Genomic DNA, 19936 nt, shown 5'->3' with positions numbered 1-19936 from the left:
ATGATAAACGGACCACGGCGACACTGCCAGTGAAATTTATCACAGTTGCTTCTAAGATTACCAGATAGTCTAGATCAACTTCAAACAATCGATAGATACAAATCGTCCATATCAGATTCAAATTATAGAGAAGTACGGATTGTCCATGTCAGATAGTCCGTCCGTGTCAGATTCAAACAATAGAGAAGTACAGATTGTCCATATCGTACGGATTGTACATATCAGATTCAAACCATAGAAAAGTACGGATTTTCGAGAGTAAGTTTAAACAATCAAGAAGTCGAAAGATTTCCAACTAATCGATACATCGTTGTATTGTGGTCATCCATGCGCTATGTACCCGTAGCGCGATTACCCAAAAAAGCTTAATCAACGCGTCTCAGAGCACTTTGGTACTACACGCGATTTCTCCTCCATCCACCCATGCAATAAGCTCAATACATCCACCATCAAACGCATTCAACCACGAAATAACCCACCATCACTGTGCGCATCTTCAAATTGACTGGAACGAAAATAATTACCAAAATCACGACTCCGCGATTGGAGTTTTCAATTGATAATGGCTCCGCGCCGCGGTGCGATCGAATCTCCTGAACCGGAAGAACCCTCTACCAGCTTAGTATTCAACGAAGCTTTATCATGGCGCGCAGGAAAGCCCATTGCGACCGAAACTCTCTTAAAGAGACTTAAAAAGCTTGCGAGTGAGCTGCGGGATATGGATCAGGAGGAAATAGATAAATCATCATTGACAGTAGTGGCTAAAGAGCTCGCGGCGCAAAATTTATTGAATCATAAGGACAACGGAGTAAGAGCATGGACAGCTTGTTGTTTGGTGGATATATTGAAGCTTTGCGCTCCTGATGCACCATATACTAGTTCGCAGGTTAAGGTATATCATTCTCGGGCTCTTACACTGCTAAACTAGGATCTAACTTTATTAGAATATATTCACCTTCTTCGTTGGTATCATTCTACCAGCCCTTGCCAATCCTAGTCATCCATACAACACCGAACACAAATATGTTTTGTCATCTCTCTCAGAAGTTAAGAGTATCGTTTTGATGACAGATCTTCCTAATGCCGAAGATCTCATGCTCCATCTTTTCAGCACCTTCTTCGATATATGTTCCGGTTCTTTGAAGTCCTCTACAGACGAGCAAATAAGCAAAGATGTCGAATATAATATGTCACAATGTTTGGTTACTTTGGTCGACGAAGCGCCAGTCGTGGGAGCACCAGTGATCGATATTATTGTTGCACAATTTCTACGAGCTGCTACGCCTGGTGGAGGTAAAGGCAAGCATGGTGCAAAGGCCGACGACAAGCAATCTACACTGTTATTGAAAGATCTCCCAGAAGCATACAATATGGCAAAGACTATCTGTAATGATTGCTCTGATAAGATGTCTCGTTACGTCAGTCAATATTTCAACGACGTTATGATGGAAGTTTCTACAAGTGGAGGCAAATCGAATGGACACCGAAAGGATGACGCGGACTCAGATGGAGATGATGCCCCAACAGGACCATCGGATCAGGATTTGAAAGAACTCGAAAAGGCCCACAGACTTCTAAGAGAACTATGGCGCGCATCGCCTTCTGTTTTACAGAATGTTATTCCTCAAGTAGAGGCAGAATTGTCAGCAGAGAATATACAATTGCGCTTGTTGGCTACCGAGACTTTGGGAGATATCATATCTGGTATTGGTGCGGCAGGACCACCACCTCTTCCTAATATGGATCCTGCTGCGTATCCTCCCGTGCGACTTGATGACTATCCAGTGACGCCTATCACAAGTATCCTCGTCAAACCCAGTTCACCACAATCCTTTTCTCAAACACATCCATCCGTTTGGCATAGCTTCATTGGACGAAAGAATGACAAATCACCAGTCATTCGTTCAGCTTGGACCACAGCTATTGGACGAATCTTAGTGACTGAGGCTGGAGGTATCGGATTGAACCGAGAAGACGAAGTTGCATTGGTCAAGTCATTAGCGGAGAAATTAAATGATCCAGATGAGAAGGTCAGAATTGCTGCTGTGAAAGCTGTTGCAAGCTTCAATTTGGTGGATATCATGGAGAAACTTGTACCTAATGGCCCAGTAGTCAAGTCCGGTTCTGTTCTTAGTAATTTGGCAGATCGAGCGAGAGACCGTAAGCCTGCCGTTCGAGCAGAGGCCATGACGACACTTGGTACGATATGGGGTGTAGCAACTGGTGAGATTGCGGCAGGAAACGAGAGTGTGATCGCGTCATTGGGTGCTATTCCTTCGAGAATCTTCGAAGGTTTCTTTGCCAATGATTTAGAACTTAACGTTGTCTTGGATCATGTGATGTTCGAGCAGCTCTTACCTCTGACTTATCCACCTTCCAAGGCCAAAATTTCAAAGAATGGCGCTTCTCAATCACAATTATCTTCCGATGAACCATTCGATGCAGATAAAATTCGAGCAGAACGCATTTTGCTGTTGGTTCGATCCCTCGATCCCAAGCCCAAGAAAGCTTTCTTCGCTATACAGGCCCGAACAAAATCATACTCTGATGTGCTTGCTGCTTATATTAAGAAATGCGAAGATTTCAACGGCGGAGTGACCGAAGGTGATGCCGCAGATGTTAAACAGAAACTCGGCGCAGTTATTGAATATCTTCTTCAATTTCTTCCAGATCCTTTACGTACTAGCCAAGATTTGCATAAGTACGCGAAGCTCCATGATCGAAGAACTTATCAACTTTTACGGTACACGATGGATCCTAAGAGCGATTTCAAAACTGTTCACAATGCGATCAAGGAATTTTCTAAGCGCATTGAAGCAGCACCCAATGCTCCAGCTGGCCTTCTCGACACGCTAACGCCTATCATTTACCGTTCTGCCTTTTTGGTATACAATCGGAGTCACTTGCCTGCGATTCTCCAGTATTCCAGAACTGATGATAAAGGATTGGGTGCTACTGCTCAGGAGGTCATGAATGAAATTTCCGAAAAGAATCCACAAGTCTTGACTGCAAATATCAAGGAATTATGCAAGACTTTGGAAGATGAGGCACCAACAGAGACTAAAGAAAATGATCCAGGGACTGTGGCAACTTTGAAAGCATGTGCAGTATTTGCCAAAAGCAAAACCGAATCGAAATCACTTCCCAAAGATCGCAAGTTTGCTCAGACGTTAGTCAGTTATGCATCATTTGGAACACCACCTCGAGCTGCAAAATATGCGATCACTCTTTTGATGGCTGCCACGGATCGAAAAGAAATGCATGCGAAGGATCTTTTGGAGAAGTCAACAAAGGAGTGGAAGTATGGGGAAGGCCATTTTTTGACCAAGCTGGCAGCTATTAGTCAATTGCAACTATTGTCTCCTAAAATTGCGGACGATTTTAGTGATGAGATTCTTGAAATTACCACCCAAGAGCTTCTCCTGCAAGTTCGAACTCCAGCCAAAGATACCGATCCCAAATGGCAGAATGATGATGAGCTAGACGAAGAATGCCAAGCCAAATGTTGGGCCTTGAAGATTCTAGTTAATAGGTTGCGTACAGTTGAAGAAACAGAAGTCAAAACTGTTGCGCAACCAGTCTTCAAGGTTCTCAACAAATTGATTGTGGACAATGGAGAGCTTTCCAAGCAGCAGGATACTCCCAGGCATCATAAATCTCGTTTGAGGCTATTAGCAGCACAGTTAATGCTCAAGCTCTGCACTACTCCGATTTTTGACGAAATCCTAGCTTCCGCTCAGTTCGACCGTCTATCTTTCGTAGCACAAGACGAACATCCAAATGTCCGAAAAGCTTTTATTGAAAAACTCCAGAAATATTTGGTCAAGGATAAGCTTCCAGATCGGTTTTACACAATCGTCTTCTTGACTGCTTTTGAACCAGAAATAAATTTCAAGAACTCAATCATCACGTGGATTCGTTCTCGTGCTAAGGTCTTCGTCGACTCCAAGACTATGGTATTGGAGAAAACTCTGCCACGACTTTTGTCGTTATTAGCCCACCACCCTGATTATAGCGCCGATCCTGCCGAGCTTATTGATCATGCTCGTTATATATTATACTATGTGTCTTCTGTTGCCTCGGAAGATAACTTGGGTCTTATCTACAAATATGCTCAAAGTGTCAAGCAAGCTCGAGATGCTATCAACCCAGCTGAATCTGAAAATCTTTACGTTCTGAGTGATCTCACACAGGCTGTGATTCAGAAGTGGGAAGCCAAGAAAGGTTGGACTATGCAATCTTATCCAGCCAAAGTAAGGGTTCCAGCCAAGTTGTTCGGTGCTCTGCAATCTCATAGTATTGCGCAAGAGATTGCGGAAAAGAATTACATCCCAGAGGAATTGGATGAAGAATTAGATAAGTTGGTCAGAAACGCGGATAAGAAGAAGGTACGATTCGCTCACTTTCATCCCAAATCTCTTATTTTTCATCATTTACTAATATTATTGATAGTCACAAAAACGGAAATCTATCGATGATTCATCCCTCCCCACCGCTAAGAAACAGAAATCCGAAGGGAGACCTAAATCTACAGCTTCCAAGAAAGAGCGAGTCGTCAAGACTCCCAAACCAAAGAAGATTAAAGAACCAAGAACGCCAGCAATCAGCAGTGCAGAGAGAAGAAAGAGTGGAAGAGGCGTTGCAAGTGCGAAAAAGAGTTATATTGATAGGGATGATAGCGAGGATGAAGATGAGATGTTAGAAGGTGTTAGTAAATGGGATTATTTCGATGAAGATGGTAATAGGGTGGAGCCTGAGGAAGAAGATGAGGAAAGTGATGCTGAACAGGAAGAAGATGCCGACGAAGTCGAGGAGGAAGAAGAGCCGGTACCTAAATCAACAGGCAAGGGAAGGGGAAAACCCAAGGCAAAGACACCTCAGAAGTCAACTCGCATTGTCGAAGAAGATGCAGAACAATCAGACGTCGTTATGGAAGATGAAGTCGAACCACAAGCAGAATCCGAAGCAGAACCAACACCCCCACAACCCAAACGTGGATCAAGAACAGCATCGGCAAAAAAGAAGCAATCGCCTAGGGTGGTCCCGAGAGCTGCATCTAGCGTTACGTCCCCAGCTCCTGCAAGTGAGAATGAGGCTGAGATTGAAGTCAATGTTGAGGTAGAAGAACAAGAGGATGTTGATATGGAAGAAGAACCTGTATCTTCGCCTCCGAAACACGCTTCGAGATCGACCAAAGCAACACCTAAGACTAAGAAATCAAATGGCAAGAAAGTCGCACCGCGAGAGGAAGAGGTCGAGGAGGAGGCCCAAGCAGATGTAAACAATGAAGTGGAACCTGAAGCGGCAGTCCCTACACCTTCTCCTAAACCCACCAAGTCGAATGCCAGGAATGCTAGAGCGACTGGAAGGGGAAGAAGTGGTAGGAGAGGTGCGAAAGCTGCAAGTCCGGAGCCAGAAGTTGAAGCTGAAGTCGAAGTCGAAGAAGAAGAAGAACCTCCTACTGCTGATGCGGATGTGGAAATGGTTGAGTCAGAAGTCCAAGCTGAAATCGAAGAAGAAGTCGAAGAACCTGAACCAAAAGCTAATGGCAAGAAAACTCGGGGTGGTAAGAAAACTAAGTTGCCTGTTCAAACGAAAGAGAATTCTGAGAGACAGGTGTTGAAACCGACGAGGAATACTAGGGGGAGGGCTCAGGAGGTTGCAGAGGAAGAGGTTGTTGAGGAGGAGGCAGAGGAAGAAGCAGCGGAGGAGGTAGAAGAGGAGGTAGAAGAGGAGGTCGAGGCGGCAGAGGTGAAGGAGAGCGCGAAGGGCGGCAAGGGGCGGAAAACCAAGGATGTAGTTGGGAGGGGGAGGAATACAAGGGGAAGAGCTAAGTGATTGATTGATTGATTGATCGGTCGAATGGAAGCCCAGAAGAATGGATAGAAATATAGGGAACAGCGGGGACGCGTGAAGAATGAGGGAAGGACAGAAAAGAAAATGAAAACAAAGAAAAGCGTTCAGCGTATACCCGGTTTACGAAGCAAAAAGGTTGACTGAATCTGTTTATTATATGTGGATATGCGATGCGTTTGTTATTACCTAGCTGTTGTGTGGATGAGAATGAGAATGAGGAGAAGTGTAATTTCACGTTTATGGAAGCTGGGAGATGGGAGATGGGAGATGGAATTATGGAAATATGGAAATACAATGCAATGGGATCGTTTGGGGCAAGATGGCTTTGATTTGCTTACTTGCATGAGTACTTACTTGCTTTGCGTTTCAGTTTGAGATTCTTTCTCCTTCTTGTGGATATGTATCTATCTACCTATGTAGCTAGCTAGTTTTCTAGGTCTTTAGGATTATATGATATGATACGGATATGCTTGAAAGTAATCTTACATCGGAGTTTATATGATTGTCAATATGTGCATGTATGGTATGGTTTGATGTGCATGTGCATGTGCATATGAATGTGAATGTAATTTTCAATTGTTCAACATGGTAGACATGTAGATAGATGTGTGAACTTGGTTTGTAAGATTTGGTTCATTGACTCATTGATTCATGCATGCGCATCTAGAGTAAGTTATGTAAGATCCACGCCAATTTTTCTATGATACCCTGGATATATCGCTTGCTTTCTCGCTTGCTTGCTTCATTTATTCATCCACTCATTGATTCGTCAAGTGCGTTTCCTCGTGACTTGATATCGAGATAATCGCAAGAGATCTCCCCGTCCCCTACAAGCCCTTTCGGTCCCTCAGCGCAAGCATCCCCCAAGAGCCCTTCAACTTGAATCAGCTCAAGCCCAACTACCCTTTCCCCTCCCCTGCTTCCTAATCCTCTCTCCTCGTTCCCCATTAACCCCATTCGCACTTCTCCCGCCACCACTCAAATCACACACTTCTCCCTCAATAGCATTAACCCTCAATTTATTCTTATAATTCTCCCAAAATGCATGTTCCGCATTCGGAATCCATTGTTGAATGCCCCCCTCCACTTTTCCTCCATCACCAAATTGTACTTTCTTTTTGTCTTTCTTAACTTTTCCTCCATTTTTACCCGTCTTCTCGAGTTCCAGCGCTGCAAAAGGATTATTCAGTTGCATTGCGTGCCAATTACCTGGACGATCTCTATCTGCATTTCCCTTTGATCTTGAGAAAGTAGAACTGGATACAGGAGAGAAGAGAGAAGCACCTCCGGATCCTTCGTCTTCAGAGTCAGAATCCGAAGAAGGAATATAGTCGTCGCTATAGTCGTGTTTGTAATTATCTTGAGATGGGGATTGAGAATCTGATTGTTCGGCATAAAGCTGAGCTGAAAGTTTGGCAAAGAGTTCGGCTGTCATCCACTGAATGAGGGATAAAGAGTTAGAATTCTGTCAGAAAGAAAAGAAAGGGTGCTTTGGAACATAGGGTGGGAAGTACGGATGCATTGTATATTTGAGAATGGGGGCGCGAGGGGGTTGGACTTACACTATCAAAGCCTGCTTCGTGAGCATTTCCATTAGTGGCGCCATAGGTATTGTGTTTTTCGTGGAGAAGTATGAGTGGCATATGAATTTTTTGAAACTAAAGTTTGCGGGTTAGTTTCTTGAAGAATGGAATGAGATTGATTGGACATTTTAGATGTTGAAACTCCTCTCATATTCATATAATGGGAAGGATAAAATTGAAGGGCATATTGTACTAACCGGAATCAAAAGCTCTTTGAGGTTAACGCGAGGTTTCATAGCATCGCTGTTATACGTAGCAAGATATTTGGTGTCAATAACGAAAGGAAACAGGGAATGAATTTGAGATTGAAAATCTCCCACTCCAGCTGGAAGATCACCAATGAATGTCTTATAGAGGAAACAAAGATCTGTGAAAAGATTATGACCAACAATAACTTGTTGTTTCTCTTTGAGTTTCTTAGTCACTTTTGCAAGCTCTGCTTCAAGAGCAGCATGTGAAGAATCGACGGTGTTAGGTTGGGCGTTCTCATCATGTGTATATGACCACATTGGATCGATACCTGTCAAGTCACCACCACAAAGTGCTTCGAAGATGAATCTTGCTCCAGATTGAGTGGCGATTCGCTGGTTAAATTTCTTCAATTGCTCGATTTTGAACTATGCACCATTAGTAAGGCAGAATATCGAGTTTTCAACGAAAAAGGGGGGGAAGTGTAGAATCATTCAGTATAAAATACAATAAGGAGGTTGGAGAGATTGGAATAGCATACCTTTGCTTCTCTATCATGATCAATCTTTTCAACTTGCATAAAAGATCCATCCAAACGAGCAAAACATCTACACTGTGGGAATTCGCTGCGGACAAGTTGATGGACTAATCTTCGTTGGAAACCATTCAAAGGACCTTTGGGATTATCCACGTTGACAAAGGTCATCTTAGGCTAGAATACGTTAGCAAGTAGTGGGAAATAGTAAATCATCATAATTTTGCATCGTCTTTACAAAGAATGTCATCTCCCGAGGTGAGGATGATAATGATGAACTTGCATTTAAAAACCAAGGGGGGTATTTGATCAATATGTCAACGGCTACAGCACGCAAGTCCACATCGATCATTCAAATAAAATATCTTCTGTAAGACTATCGGCTGGAATATGAAAAACGTGATCACATGTATGATGGTGAACAGAAAATTACTTACTTCCTTTGCCTCGATCCATTCAGTAATAATCGACCTAGCCCTCCGATAAAACTCCAATGTTCCAACATCACTGGGGTCGAAAACAATGCTAGGAATTGCTGCATTTCTCTCAATCCTCTGATCATAACGTTCACGAGCCTCAACTTCTTCCTGCTCCGATAAATAGGGAACGCCCATGGTGAATACTGCACCAATGTCGAAGCCATTTGATTGAAGGAAGTTGGTAGCAGAGCTGGAGAAAGAGAACTTGCGGTCGAGATCAAAGACTCTATCATAGAGCAACAGTGGACTGAGGTTGATATTGTAAGGTTTAGCAAGATAGTATTCTAAGGATGGTTAACGTCCAATATCAAGAGTGACGAAAACAATCATTATACTAACCCTTTTCACGGTCCTCCTCAACACAAGTAATACCTAGTTGAAGAACTTGGAAAGTTTCGGCAGCGTCCTTTACTTCTTCGTATTGTTGTTGAAGACTTGGCTTTCCAAGATCGTGAGTTCGTTCTTGGGAAGTATGCTTTGGACGAGTAGTAATCCCACTCATTTCCAAATCGAAAGAAACAAAGGTAGCATTCGCAATATCTTTTAAGATTGGGAGCAAAAGCCGCTGCCAGTTTTCTTTATCAACCTCCATATTGATGGTGGGTTTGCGGCAAGATATTGAGGTTTGTTTGGGTGGAGGCGGTTACTGTTGGTTGTTGCTCGAGGAGAGTATATTGGGAAGCTACTACTTTTACTGCCACATAAAAGCGGAGAAGAGAAGCACAAAATTTAGAAGGTGAATTTGATTATTCGTGTTGTTGAGGAATGTCCATCGCGAGCGAGTGTGAGTGCCCAAATGGAGTTCAAGGTGTGAAGAAGATGTTACTTGGGAAATACGTTGGTGTTGAAGGAAAGGGAAGAGATATGGGAGGTGAGCTAAAGGGGAAGGAAGGCGACAAGATGGTTGAAGGAAGATTGAAGGAAGATTGAAGAAAGATTGATCTTGTTTGTATTCTCTGTTTTACATTGAATACATGTTCTTTCGCATTCTATCGTCTGATGTATGAGATGTATCTAGGTATGATCGATTGCCTATGTGGTTTGTGGTTGTACTTGATTGGTGTATATAAATATATAGGATTAATGTATATATACGAGTAGATATAGATGTAGATGTAGATGTAGATATAGATACAGATACAGATACAGATTTAGATTTACCAATTAAATTTAGATATATATAATGTATATACCTAGGTAGCTCTCCGAGTAGATAATAAATAGTATTTCTTAAATCAAACCTCACTTGCTTACTATGATCTCGTGCTTCTTGTTTCTTTGTTCCAAGGTTGGAAGTGAAGCGTGTGCATAATTTTATACCACCTTTCATTTCCATTCAAGCCTTTCATAATTAATTTCATCAACCACCTGAGCAACCAATCACATGAGTCAACACACCGCCCTATGCCTCAATCATATTAACCTTCCTGGACCGAGGCTTTAAACCGTTTCCCTCGTTACAATCATCAGAGACATTTTCAAATGTCATACATACATACCTACGTCCTAGTCCTTTTGCCTTTCATTTCTTCATTCCCCGACGTCCCCTCCACCCGTATTTAATTCCTTCAATCTATTCGCGTCGTTACTTTCAATTCTACAACATTTCGGCAGACATGGCTTCTCATGGATCTATTACGGCGATCAATCCATCAGATCCGCTATCTTCATCACATATAATTTCATCGTCCCATTCATCCCTTTCCAATTCCCTTTCTTCATCTCGCCATACATCTCAAATCTCGAAAACTTATCGTCAAGCCTCAACGCTCTTTTTAACGCGTCGTCTACCTGAATCGCTTTCAACCATTTTACCAGTAATTACACCATCCTCTCCCTCCGACACCGAGAACGCCAATCCCGATGACCCTGCGAAATCCTTGGCTCCAATATCAAAAGCTTCCCGTACGACTCGCATCAAAGTCTGGAGTTTATACCTTACAATCTTGAATGCGATTTTGGAATTGGACCCTACCGAAGGAAAGCAAGCATTCGGAACAAGTCAATTCAGAGCACTCGTCGCCAAGGTTAGGGACGGAGAAGTTTGGGAGGAGGTTGTCAAAAACGGATATCATGGAATTGAAGGGGATGTAGATTCAGACGTCGTCATAAACTTGTTCGTGTTCCCCGCACCCTCTCAACCCCCAGATATCTCCACTGTAAAGAAAGAGACTAACAATAAAATAGAGCAACTCTTCTCTTAGCTCATGCTCGCACCCAAAAGGCAAACCAGACTCGTCTTGAAACATATCTCGCAACATCAAATACACCATCCCTCTCTATGTCCCAATCCTCTACACCCACGGCCTCAAATCCATTCCCAGGTTCCAAACGCCGTTCCCAACCCGGAACAGATACACCACGAGACTTAAATGCTCGCGTAAAGATTCTAGAACTCTATACCCTACATGTCCTACTCCGAAATAATGAATGGGATTATGCGAAAGAATTCATTACGATTAGTGAAGTTTTGGACGATGAAAGAAGAGAGGCTTTCCTTGGGGCATTGCGAAGCCTTAAGGAAGAAAGTGAGGAAGGGGAGAGGAGAGAGAGAATGGAAAAGGAATACAGAGAAGAGCAACTCAAGAGAGATATAGAGGAAAGTCGACGTCGGAGAGAAGAAGAGGAAAGGAGACGAGAAGAAATGGATAAGAAATCCAGAGCAAGCGTAGGAGGGACATCAGAAGTCGACTACGGGATTGAAGATGAAGCTCCAGTAATGACCAATGGATCCATAACATCGTCTTCATCGCCTAACAATCCTCGACATTCCAAATCTTCCAAATCTTCGACCACTAAACCACATCCTCGAAAATCGGTAGAAGAAACGAAACAAAAAACTATAATAGAAAAGGTGGGAATTATAATGCGTAATTTGACATTGGTCCTTCAAAACATGGGAGGAAATTTTAATTTAAAGAATCCGATGGCCATGTTGAGAATGGTCGCTTTCGTAGCTGGGCTAGCAGTTGTGTTTGGAAGGAGAGAAGTCAGGGAAAGAATCAGGAGGATGATGAGTGAGGGACTGGGCAGGGTCAAGAGAACAATAGGGATGGGAGTCAAGGTTAGCTATATTTAATGAAGAGGAAAGTTGGTTTAAAGCCAAATAATCAAGTGGGTTTTCGTTTGTGGATTTCTTTACTTATCAAGAGGGGAGGGATGGATATTATGGACTTCGTTTCTACGTTGAGGTTGGAGTGAATTGGGAGTCTTCTGGTTTCATACAAATCAGAGGCTTTTTTCTGTATTTATATTATGATTGTTATTTTCTAGGGGTGAAAAGGGGGATGGGTTGGATGATGGATACCTGAGAAGAATACCTATGAAGCGAAAGGGGGTTAGGGAGAGGAGTGGAGGAGTTTACTTTGTGAGTTCATTTGTTTTACAGCTGTGATGTATGAAAATGTTTAAGCAAAAAGACGAGAGAGGAACAGCAAATACCGTGGGGTTATATAGAATATATTTTATAAGATTCACTTGCACTTTACTTTATACTTTACTCTTATTCCATGTGCTTTATCATAAATCTTACCGCGCGCATGGTGGAGGTCTATCGCGCTTCCTACCTAGTAGATCTATATAGTAGTTAAGGAGCTTCATGATATCAAAATACCCCTGGATGAATAGCTCGGATAAAGTTATCATACTTTCGTAAAACCAACCCAACCAACAAAGCAAACAATATAGGTAAGCTTGACAAACCCAAACTTCTCATAACATATCAATTGGGTTCATCTCGATACTTTATATTACATCTTCATCTTCATCTTATATCTTTCCCGATAGGACAACAATTCCGAAATTGATTCCGACTTACACTACACACTAGCTTTTAGCTTCGGGTCTAACCTACCCGCAGAAAAAAAAATTCATTGGAAGAGAAAAATCTTTGGAAGTACTCGAGTAGGTTACTCCAGGCAAAAGATTTACACATGACGACATGCACAACAAAGTCTTATGTAAATTTCCAAATTTTTTCTTTCATATATTCTTCAGACATCGGATTCCTCAACATTGATTAAACTCGATACTTTTATCATAATTCAGATTGATTCCGCCACGGATTGATATCTCCACGATTCGAAATCGCCAGTCATGGCATCAATAGCCTCGATGGCATCCTCCTCATCAAAACGTCCCTGGGCATTGGAAGCCCGTTCTAATACCTTCTTCATTCTATCCACGGTAGCCGTTGGCATGTTTACCGATTTGTTTTTATATGGACTCATCGTGCCCATCTTACCCTTTATCCTTTCTGATCGAATAGGAGTTGAACAATCGGAAATTCAATATTACACTTCTGTCCTCCTTGCCTGTTATGCAGGAGCATCCGTATTATTTTCATTTCCGGCTGGTTATATCGCCGATCGTTTATCTTCTCGTCAACTTCCATTTCTAGTAGGCTTAGTAGCTCTATTAGCGAGTACGGTGCTCCTAATGCTAGGAACGAGTATAGAGGTCTTGATAATCGCGAGAATTTTCCAGGGTGTTTCAGGAGCAACGGTTTGGACAATCGGATTGGCGCTCGTGATGGACACGGTTGGAAGTGAGAAATTGGGAGTCACGATTGGAACTATTTTCAGTTTCATCAGTACGGGGGAATTGGTGGCGCCGGTGTTGGGAGGAGTGGTTTATGACAAGGTGGGAAGTAATGCGGTGTTTGGAATGGGAATTGCGCTTTTAGGGATGGACTTTGGGATGAGAGTGGCGGTTATTGAGAAGAAGGTTGCGAGGAAGTGGGGGGTTGAGGAGGGATTGGACGGAAGTGAACAAGGAGGGGCGAGTGAGAGTGGAAATGGAAATGGAAATGGAGAAGAGGCACCATTGCTCGGGAATGGAAAAGACTCAGATCTTGACTCTTGGAAAATTCGCGAAGAACTCCCAAAATTCGTCAAAAAGTTTCCAATTCTTTATCTTCTCTCTTCCCCCCGGCTCCTTACAGCAGAACTAGTAGCTTTCATGCAAGCTACTATTCTTGCAGTTTTCGACGCCACTATTCCCACACAGTCACAATCGCTCTTTGGATTTACAGCTTTACAAACTGGACTACTTTTTACCCCCATTGTTCTCACCTCTCTCATCTTCGGTCCGTTGGCTGGAATGGGAGTTGATAGATACGGGCCCAAGATCATTGGAACAATTGGGTACACATTTTTTATCCTACCTCTGATCCTCCTCCGTCTTCCCGTTTCAAATACAACGCATGACTTAGTCCTTTACTGTGCCCTCTTATCGCTCTGTGGATTTGGGATGGCGTTGATTGGAGCACCGAGTATTGTGGAAGCATCCTACGTTGCGGAGAAATATCATAATGCCAATCCAGAGTTATTTGGGGAGGAAGGACCATACGCACAATTGTATGCGTTGAATAGTATGGTTTTCAGTGCAGGATTCACTGTTGGGCCCGTGATGGCGGGGAGTTTGAGAGAGGGAATTGGGTATGGGAATATGAACGCAGTGGTGGCCGGCATGTGTGCTGTGGTTGCTGCATTATGTTTTGGATATCTGGGAGGTGTGCCTAGATGTAGGAGTAGGAAATAGATGTGGATGTATGTAGCGGATATACAGTTTGGAATGAGTAAATTTCACTAGATAGATACCACAAAGAATCGATAATATGTAGTATAACAAGTCATACATATCTCAATAATGCAGATTTCTCAGCTGATTATATCTGTAGAAATTATCAAGACAAATGGATGTATAGGCACCAGGCACATCGTGAATACATGTTAAGATGTGCAGCGTTCCAAACGGGAAAGTTATTTTGCTGTGAAAGAAAGGTTTGTTGGAAATCTTTAGTTACATTCATCGATGCAAGAGTCTTACTCTGAAAGCTAGGTAGATATATGTTGAGGCTCTACAGTCTCCCTCCTACGAAATGGCTCCCTGTACCAAATTTTGAAGCCGACAATTTTCCCTTTGGAACCATCAGATAAGAAAAAGCAAAAAGATATGAACAATTCTTTTCAAGGACAACCTTGAAATCCCCCACAACTCCACACACATCACAGGCCAAAAACCAGGCCAGAATCAGATCAGGCTGCAGGAACAAATCGCCGGAAATTTACCGAATCGAGGAGTCGAGATCAACCCTAGTTATTAGTGGGCCAGTAAGGTTATCTCAGCCGAGCTCAGCCTTGTCCAGACTCCAACATCACACCAATTACAAAGAAATAACCACCATCATCACATCTCCTGCAACAGATTTTCTCAAAGTTTCGCGACGATATGGCTAGCAGGAGAGGTAAACATCTTCTTTTCAATCAGTCGCAATTCAATATGTTAATCAATATCAACAGTTTCCGTCGCGAGTGACGATGATTCAACTATCAAAGTCGCGCCCAAGAGAGAACGAGGAGGAGGCGATAAGTTATTAGGCACTATCAAATTAAAGAAACAACCTCCGAAGCACAATAAGCCTGGCAATTGGAGAGAAGGAAGTATTATTGATGGTATTCTTCCCACCACAATTCTACAACACGACTCATGATGAGGGACTAATCAGGCTACAATAGTCGACGAGAAGAAGAAAGGAACAGATACACCAATCGCGAATTCAATTCCAAGTCCTGGTCCTGTAGTTAATATGTTGGATGATGCCGCGCTTGAAACATTTGCTACAGGCAGACCTTTAGAAGATGATCCCGATTTACAAGTTTGTAAGCATTGCAAGAAGAGTGTATTGAAGACCGCAACAGTTTCGCATGTAAAAGCATGTTTGAATGCGAAGAGAGTCAAATTGTTAAAGAAGAAGGAGGCGAAAGAAGCTAGGGATAAGGTCAAAAAGAAATTGGCAAATAAAGATGTCGATGGAGATGGAGATACAAAAATGGGCAGTGATGATGATGACGATGATGAGGAGAAGGGCCCGGGTGGCTTCAAGAGTTCGAAGAAGAGTGCGGGTAAAAATAATGGGGATGCGAAGGGGAAGAAGAGAAAGGCAGATGGCGAGGGAGAAAAGGGTCCAAAACAGAAGAAAAAGAAGGAAGAGCCAAAACCAAAGGCTCCGAAACCAAAAGGTATGCATTTTTGATCACCGAAGCTTCAATCGCTTCTATTTCATATTTTGGGTTAATGGGGAAGACGGCGGAGGCAGGTAGTGGAAGCGTCTAAAGGGGGGACCATCTGAGTGTCACTCTATGCGGGTTTCACTATTCGTCTCAAGAGTTCTTCTCCGACTTTTGAAGATGTTTACTTTGCATTTAATCTTTTCCTTCATTCTTATCGAAATACCCAATTATCTCAATCATGGAGACTAGACGGTCTACAAGATTATTTCAAAAAACACTTTTAGCTAACAAATTAACTCTTTCTGAAGGTCCAGTCGATGTAGAACGCCAATGTGGAGTCCTGAAAGATGGTGTTCCTTGCGCCCGCTCCTTAACCTGCAAATCGCATTCTATGGGAGCTAAAAGAGCTGTTCCTGGTCGTACCTTACCTTACGATATGCTTCTTTCGCAGTACCAGAAGAAAAACCAAGCCAAACAACAAAGTATGATATTTCTTTGTTTCCTTCCTTCCTTCCTCTTCCCAGTCCTAACCGCACTCTTTCCTAATTCCAAAGATCGACTTCTAACTTAATCACAAAAACAGAAGCAGCAATCGACGCCAATGCCCCTCTTGAAGACGAAGAACTACTCAATGGCCCTATCGACTCTGACGAAGAACTTCTCGCCGTTCAATCTGGTCTCGCAAATTGGAATCCACAACCTTTAGTCCCACCACTTATACAATATCCAATCCAGTATCGATACAGAGATGAGAGATTATGGGAACAATTACATAACGCTACAAATGGATTTACATTAAATATCTGTAAGGTAGTCCAGAAAGCGACACCGTCGATGGAAAACGGAGAGGATGCTGTGGGAGATGAGATAATGGGGGGAATGGGAGATGGTACAAATGAAAATGGAAATGGGGAAATGGGCTTGCCGGGTAGAAGACCGAGTGGATTTTCGTTGCAGAATGCTCCGCAAAGAAAACAAAGTATGGCTGCAAGAGTTTGAGCTTGCTTTACGGGATTTCTGATTTTTTTACTTCATGTTCTCTGGGACACTTGGTTTGGTTCTTTTGTTTCAGTCCGATTGGAACATTCACACCCACTGTTTCGGTCACTTACTTACAAATATTTGATCCCTTCGATCCAGAGCTTCTTTCACTTGTAATTCAGAAATTGGTTCGGTTCTCTAGATTCTGTTTCTAGACATTTCTTGGGTAGGGCGTACAGGAATTGGGTGGTTTGGATCTCTTTCTAGCGATATTTCATGGGAACGAGGGGTATTTTGATTTATGGATACATCAGTACATGGAAATCTGGCGTTGTCTTGGGACAGGAGGGTGATGGGATGGATTAAGCATGTGATGTTCACTATTCATCCAATCATAGATGCTCAAGAACACAAGTTGATTATCATGGTCTCGTTTGGTTCAGATATCGTAGAGGATGGACGATTCATGCACGGCGTTTTACGGATATGTTTATGGATGGTTGGGAGTGTATTGGATTGGGGATGCCTATCATGGGTGGGATCTATCAAATAGGGATAAGGTGGAAAGGGGTTGGATGGGGTGTTTCTTGAGATTAACATACAGATGAACGGATCTGGTATTCGAATTGGGGAATAGGGGATAGATGAACAGAACATCCAGAATGGAACAATAGTTTATATCAAGATCTTTCTGAGTACAGAACCAGGAAAGGGGGCTCAAATTATGAGTGATGTGACCAATAGGGTACCATACGATCATGGTATAATCAAGGTTCAGGCAAATCGCTTTTCATTTCGACTGTGTATTTTTGGATTCACAAGTGTGAGTATTTGTATTATTTATACTATCTACCTAGTACCTTTATTGCATAGTTCTTATTTTTGTATCTATTACTTTCAAACTCTTGACTGCTTCTAGTTCTATTTCTGTGATTTTATCTTTCTGATTGTTCACATTTCAATGATCGCTATTTCTAAATGTTGATTTCTGAAATCTATACACTTGGTGAATACGTACATCAAAAAGAAAACACGAAAGTAAGGGTGGCAATCTAGAAAGCGAGGAAAAGGAAAGAGCAAAATCTCCTTCCTATGCATTTCTCGCCTCAATAAGAGAATGTGAAAAGAAGGTAAATACATCTTCTCTTCTGCAGAATCCTTTCCAAAACATTCCTCAATTGTACATTTCGACACCGTCGATTTTCGTACTTCCTTACTCATCAGCAACTGAAACTTCTCCTTCTACCCCTCCAAAAATATTCATGTACGTCAAAATCTGCCTACTGCTCCAACATAGCTTTCAATGCCTCCTCTGGTGTTCCCTTTGGCGCAGCAAATTCCAAAACCTCCTTACTAGTCGTCGCAACACCACACTTTCCATTCCAGTTCGCCTCCGGCGCATGCTTGAAACTCGCCATTAAATTTTTCGAATATGGCGATTGTGCAAACATCGCATTCATCATCGTTTTATCTCTATACTTCACCTCTTTCACTTTCTTTCCATCTAGATATTTCTCCACCAAGGCTACGATTCCCCGGCCGGTAATATCTTCAGGACCGTTAAGCACGTATTTCTTGCCATTATGTTTCTCCACCTCCGCATCAGAAGCAAGCAGCAATTTCGCCGCCAAAAGCCCAATATCAGCCGGGTTGATAATCCCCACCTTTGCATCCTCATCAGCGAACAAAGGCAGAGTCTCCGGCACCGAACCCGTCGCGCGGTATTCCCGGATAAACGCCGCCGCGGTATAGAGATACACATTCGTGAAGCCATTCGGCTGGAGACTCGTCCATTTCAAATCTCCCGATGCAGAAAACTCGGGCGTGGAAAGAAGAGTCTCGATGGCCCAGTGATTCCGCGCGTAATATGGTAGCGCGACCGCGTGCACGTTGGCGGCTGTGGTACTCATGCGCACGACGTATTTCACGCCGGCAGCGCGGGCCGCCAGCAGAAATTGCGATTCTTCTGAGAAATGCGTCGGTTCGGTGTGGGTCGAGATGAAAACTCTTTGGACTTCGTGCTCGATGAGCCAGGAAGTGGTGATTTCGGGGTAGGAATATTCGAGGACTTGGACGGAGGGGAGGGAGGCGAGATGGAGCGCGGTGGGGGAGCGGGAGGAACGGGTTAGGGCGAGGATGCGTTGGGTGGGTGGGAGGTGTGCGGAAAGGTAATTGGTGAGGGGGAGCCCGGTGTTGCCGGTTGCGCCGATGATGAGGATGGTGGGTGACATTTTTGGGGGGGGAGTTTGGGGGTGGACTTTTAGGGTAGGTTTTGAGTAGAAAGTGTATTGTATGAAAGAGTAAACAAATAAAGTAGAATAATCTCAAACTCGCAATCGATCAGTGAAATGTAAATATAAATGTAAATGTAAATGTAAATCTAAATCTAAATATAAATATAAATAAAATCAATCAATCAATCACATCTAAAAAGCCGGACACAATCCCCCTTATATACCCATCTACCTAGCTAGGTACCTATCCATCTACCTAGATACCTATACCCACCCACCTCTATCAAAATCCAAACCCTGACCCCCCTCCCCCCAAATCATCTCCACCATACCACCACCACGATACCAGCATACCATAAGAATCCTACCTAGGTATTAATTTCTCTTTTTCTCTTTTCCTCTTTCCTCTTTCCTCTTTCCTCTTTCCTACTTCTATTTGTCTATTCCTCTATTCCTCTATTCCTCTATACCTCTATACCTCTATCCATCTATACGAAACTCCACTTCCCCTCTCCACTTCCCCTCCCCTCCCCCCTCATCTCTCATCCCTCTCATCCCTCATCCCACCGAATTCGGCCGAGTGAAATTCAAAATTCAAAACTCAAATCTCAAAATTCAAAACTCAAATCTCAAATCTCAAATGAATATGGAAAGCGGTCTCGAAGTGAGTGATCTTGAAGCGAGTGGGCTTGGAGCGGTCTTGGAATGGGTATAAGACGGATTTGAAGCGGATTTGAAGCGGGGATAAGATGGGGATAAGATGGATTTGGGGGGTTGTTGAAGGGTTGTTTTGATTTGATTGGTTGATTAACTGATTAACTGATTGATTGGGATGGGATGGATATGTATTGATGAATGAATGGATGGATTGATCTGGATTGAGAAAGAAAAAGCTACGTTTCCGGAGATGGGGAGATGGGTAAGTTTGTGTGGGGTTTGTGTTTGATGTGATGTGAGTGAGATGATATGATATGATATGATATGAATCGGTATACTGTCTATCCATCATCACATTACTTATATCAACTGCTATGTATCTCTCTGTGTATTTATACGTGAATCTAAT

The 19936-nt window shown here is 42.9% G+C and overlaps 6 protein-coding genes across 6 annotated transcripts; 4 read left to right on the top strand and 2 right to left on the bottom strand.

Annotated features, from left to right (window-relative positions):
• The first annotated feature begins 462 nt into the window (after positions 1 to 462).
• EAE98_010777 (uncharacterized protein) lies at positions 463 to 6329 on the top strand. Its single transcript, XM_038958399.1, has 3 exons — positions 463 to 892; positions 945 to 4388; positions 4453 to 6329. Exons 1-3 carry the CDS (start codon positions 563 to 565, stop codon positions 5836 to 5838), a joined length of 5160 nt encoding a protein of 1719 aa, XP_038805224.1. The 5' UTR covers positions 463 to 562; the 3' UTR covers positions 5839 to 6329.
• Positions 6330 to 6745: 416 nt separating this feature from the next.
• EAE98_010776 (uncharacterized protein) lies at positions 6746 to 9234 on the bottom strand (the record flags this gene model as incomplete). Its single annotated transcript, XM_038958398.1, has 6 exons — positions 6746 to 7294; positions 7419 to 7514; positions 7637 to 8056; positions 8170 to 8340; positions 8601 to 8926; positions 8982 to 9234. The coding sequence occupies 6 exons, from the start codon at positions 9232 to 9234 to the stop codon at positions 6746 to 6748; spliced, it is 1815 nt and encodes a 604-aa protein (XP_038805223.1).
• A 1024-nt stretch (positions 9235 to 10258) lies between these two features.
• Positions 10259 to 11721, top strand: EAE98_010775 (uncharacterized protein; the record flags this gene model as incomplete). Its single annotated transcript, XM_038958397.1, has 2 exons — positions 10259 to 10758; positions 10830 to 11721. 2 exons carry the CDS (start codon positions 10259 to 10261, stop codon positions 11719 to 11721), a joined length of 1392 nt encoding a protein of 463 aa, XP_038805222.1.
• Positions 11722 to 12737: 1016 nt separating this feature from the next.
• Positions 12738 to 14183, top strand: EAE98_010774 (uncharacterized protein; the record flags this gene model as incomplete). Its single annotated transcript, XM_038958396.1, has 1 exon — positions 12738 to 14183. The coding sequence occupies one exon, from the start codon at positions 12738 to 12740 to the stop codon at positions 14181 to 14183; it is 1446 nt and encodes a 481-aa protein (XP_038805221.1).
• Positions 14184 to 14873: 690 nt separating this feature from the next.
• EAE98_010773 (uncharacterized protein) lies at positions 14874 to 16654 on the top strand (the record flags this gene model as incomplete). Its single annotated transcript, XM_038958395.1, has 5 exons — positions 14874 to 14889; positions 14945 to 15097; positions 15161 to 15664; positions 15964 to 16137; positions 16239 to 16654. The coding sequence occupies 5 exons, from the start codon at positions 14874 to 14876 to the stop codon at positions 16652 to 16654; spliced, it is 1263 nt and encodes a 420-aa protein (XP_038805220.1).
• A 1262-nt stretch (positions 16655 to 17916) lies between these two features.
• Positions 17917 to 18867, bottom strand: EAE98_010772 (uncharacterized protein; the record flags this gene model as incomplete). The annotated part of the gene is made up of 1 exon (XM_038958394.1): positions 17917 to 18867. The coding sequence occupies one exon, from the start codon at positions 18865 to 18867 to the stop codon at positions 17917 to 17919; it is 951 nt and encodes a 316-aa protein (XP_038805219.1).
• Positions 18868 to 19936: the final 1069 nt, after the last annotated feature.

The sequence above is a fragment of the Botrytis deweyae genome (assembly GCF_014898535.1).
Source record: "Botrytis deweyae strain B1 chromosome Unknown BDEW_040, whole genome shotgun sequence".
NCBI classification, from domain to species: domain Eukaryota; kingdom Fungi; phylum Ascomycota; class Leotiomycetes; order Helotiales; family Sclerotiniaceae; genus Botrytis; species Botrytis deweyae.
The sequence above is the reverse complement of the archived record's forward strand: the minus strand, read 5'-3'. Positions and strand labels throughout refer to the sequence as shown.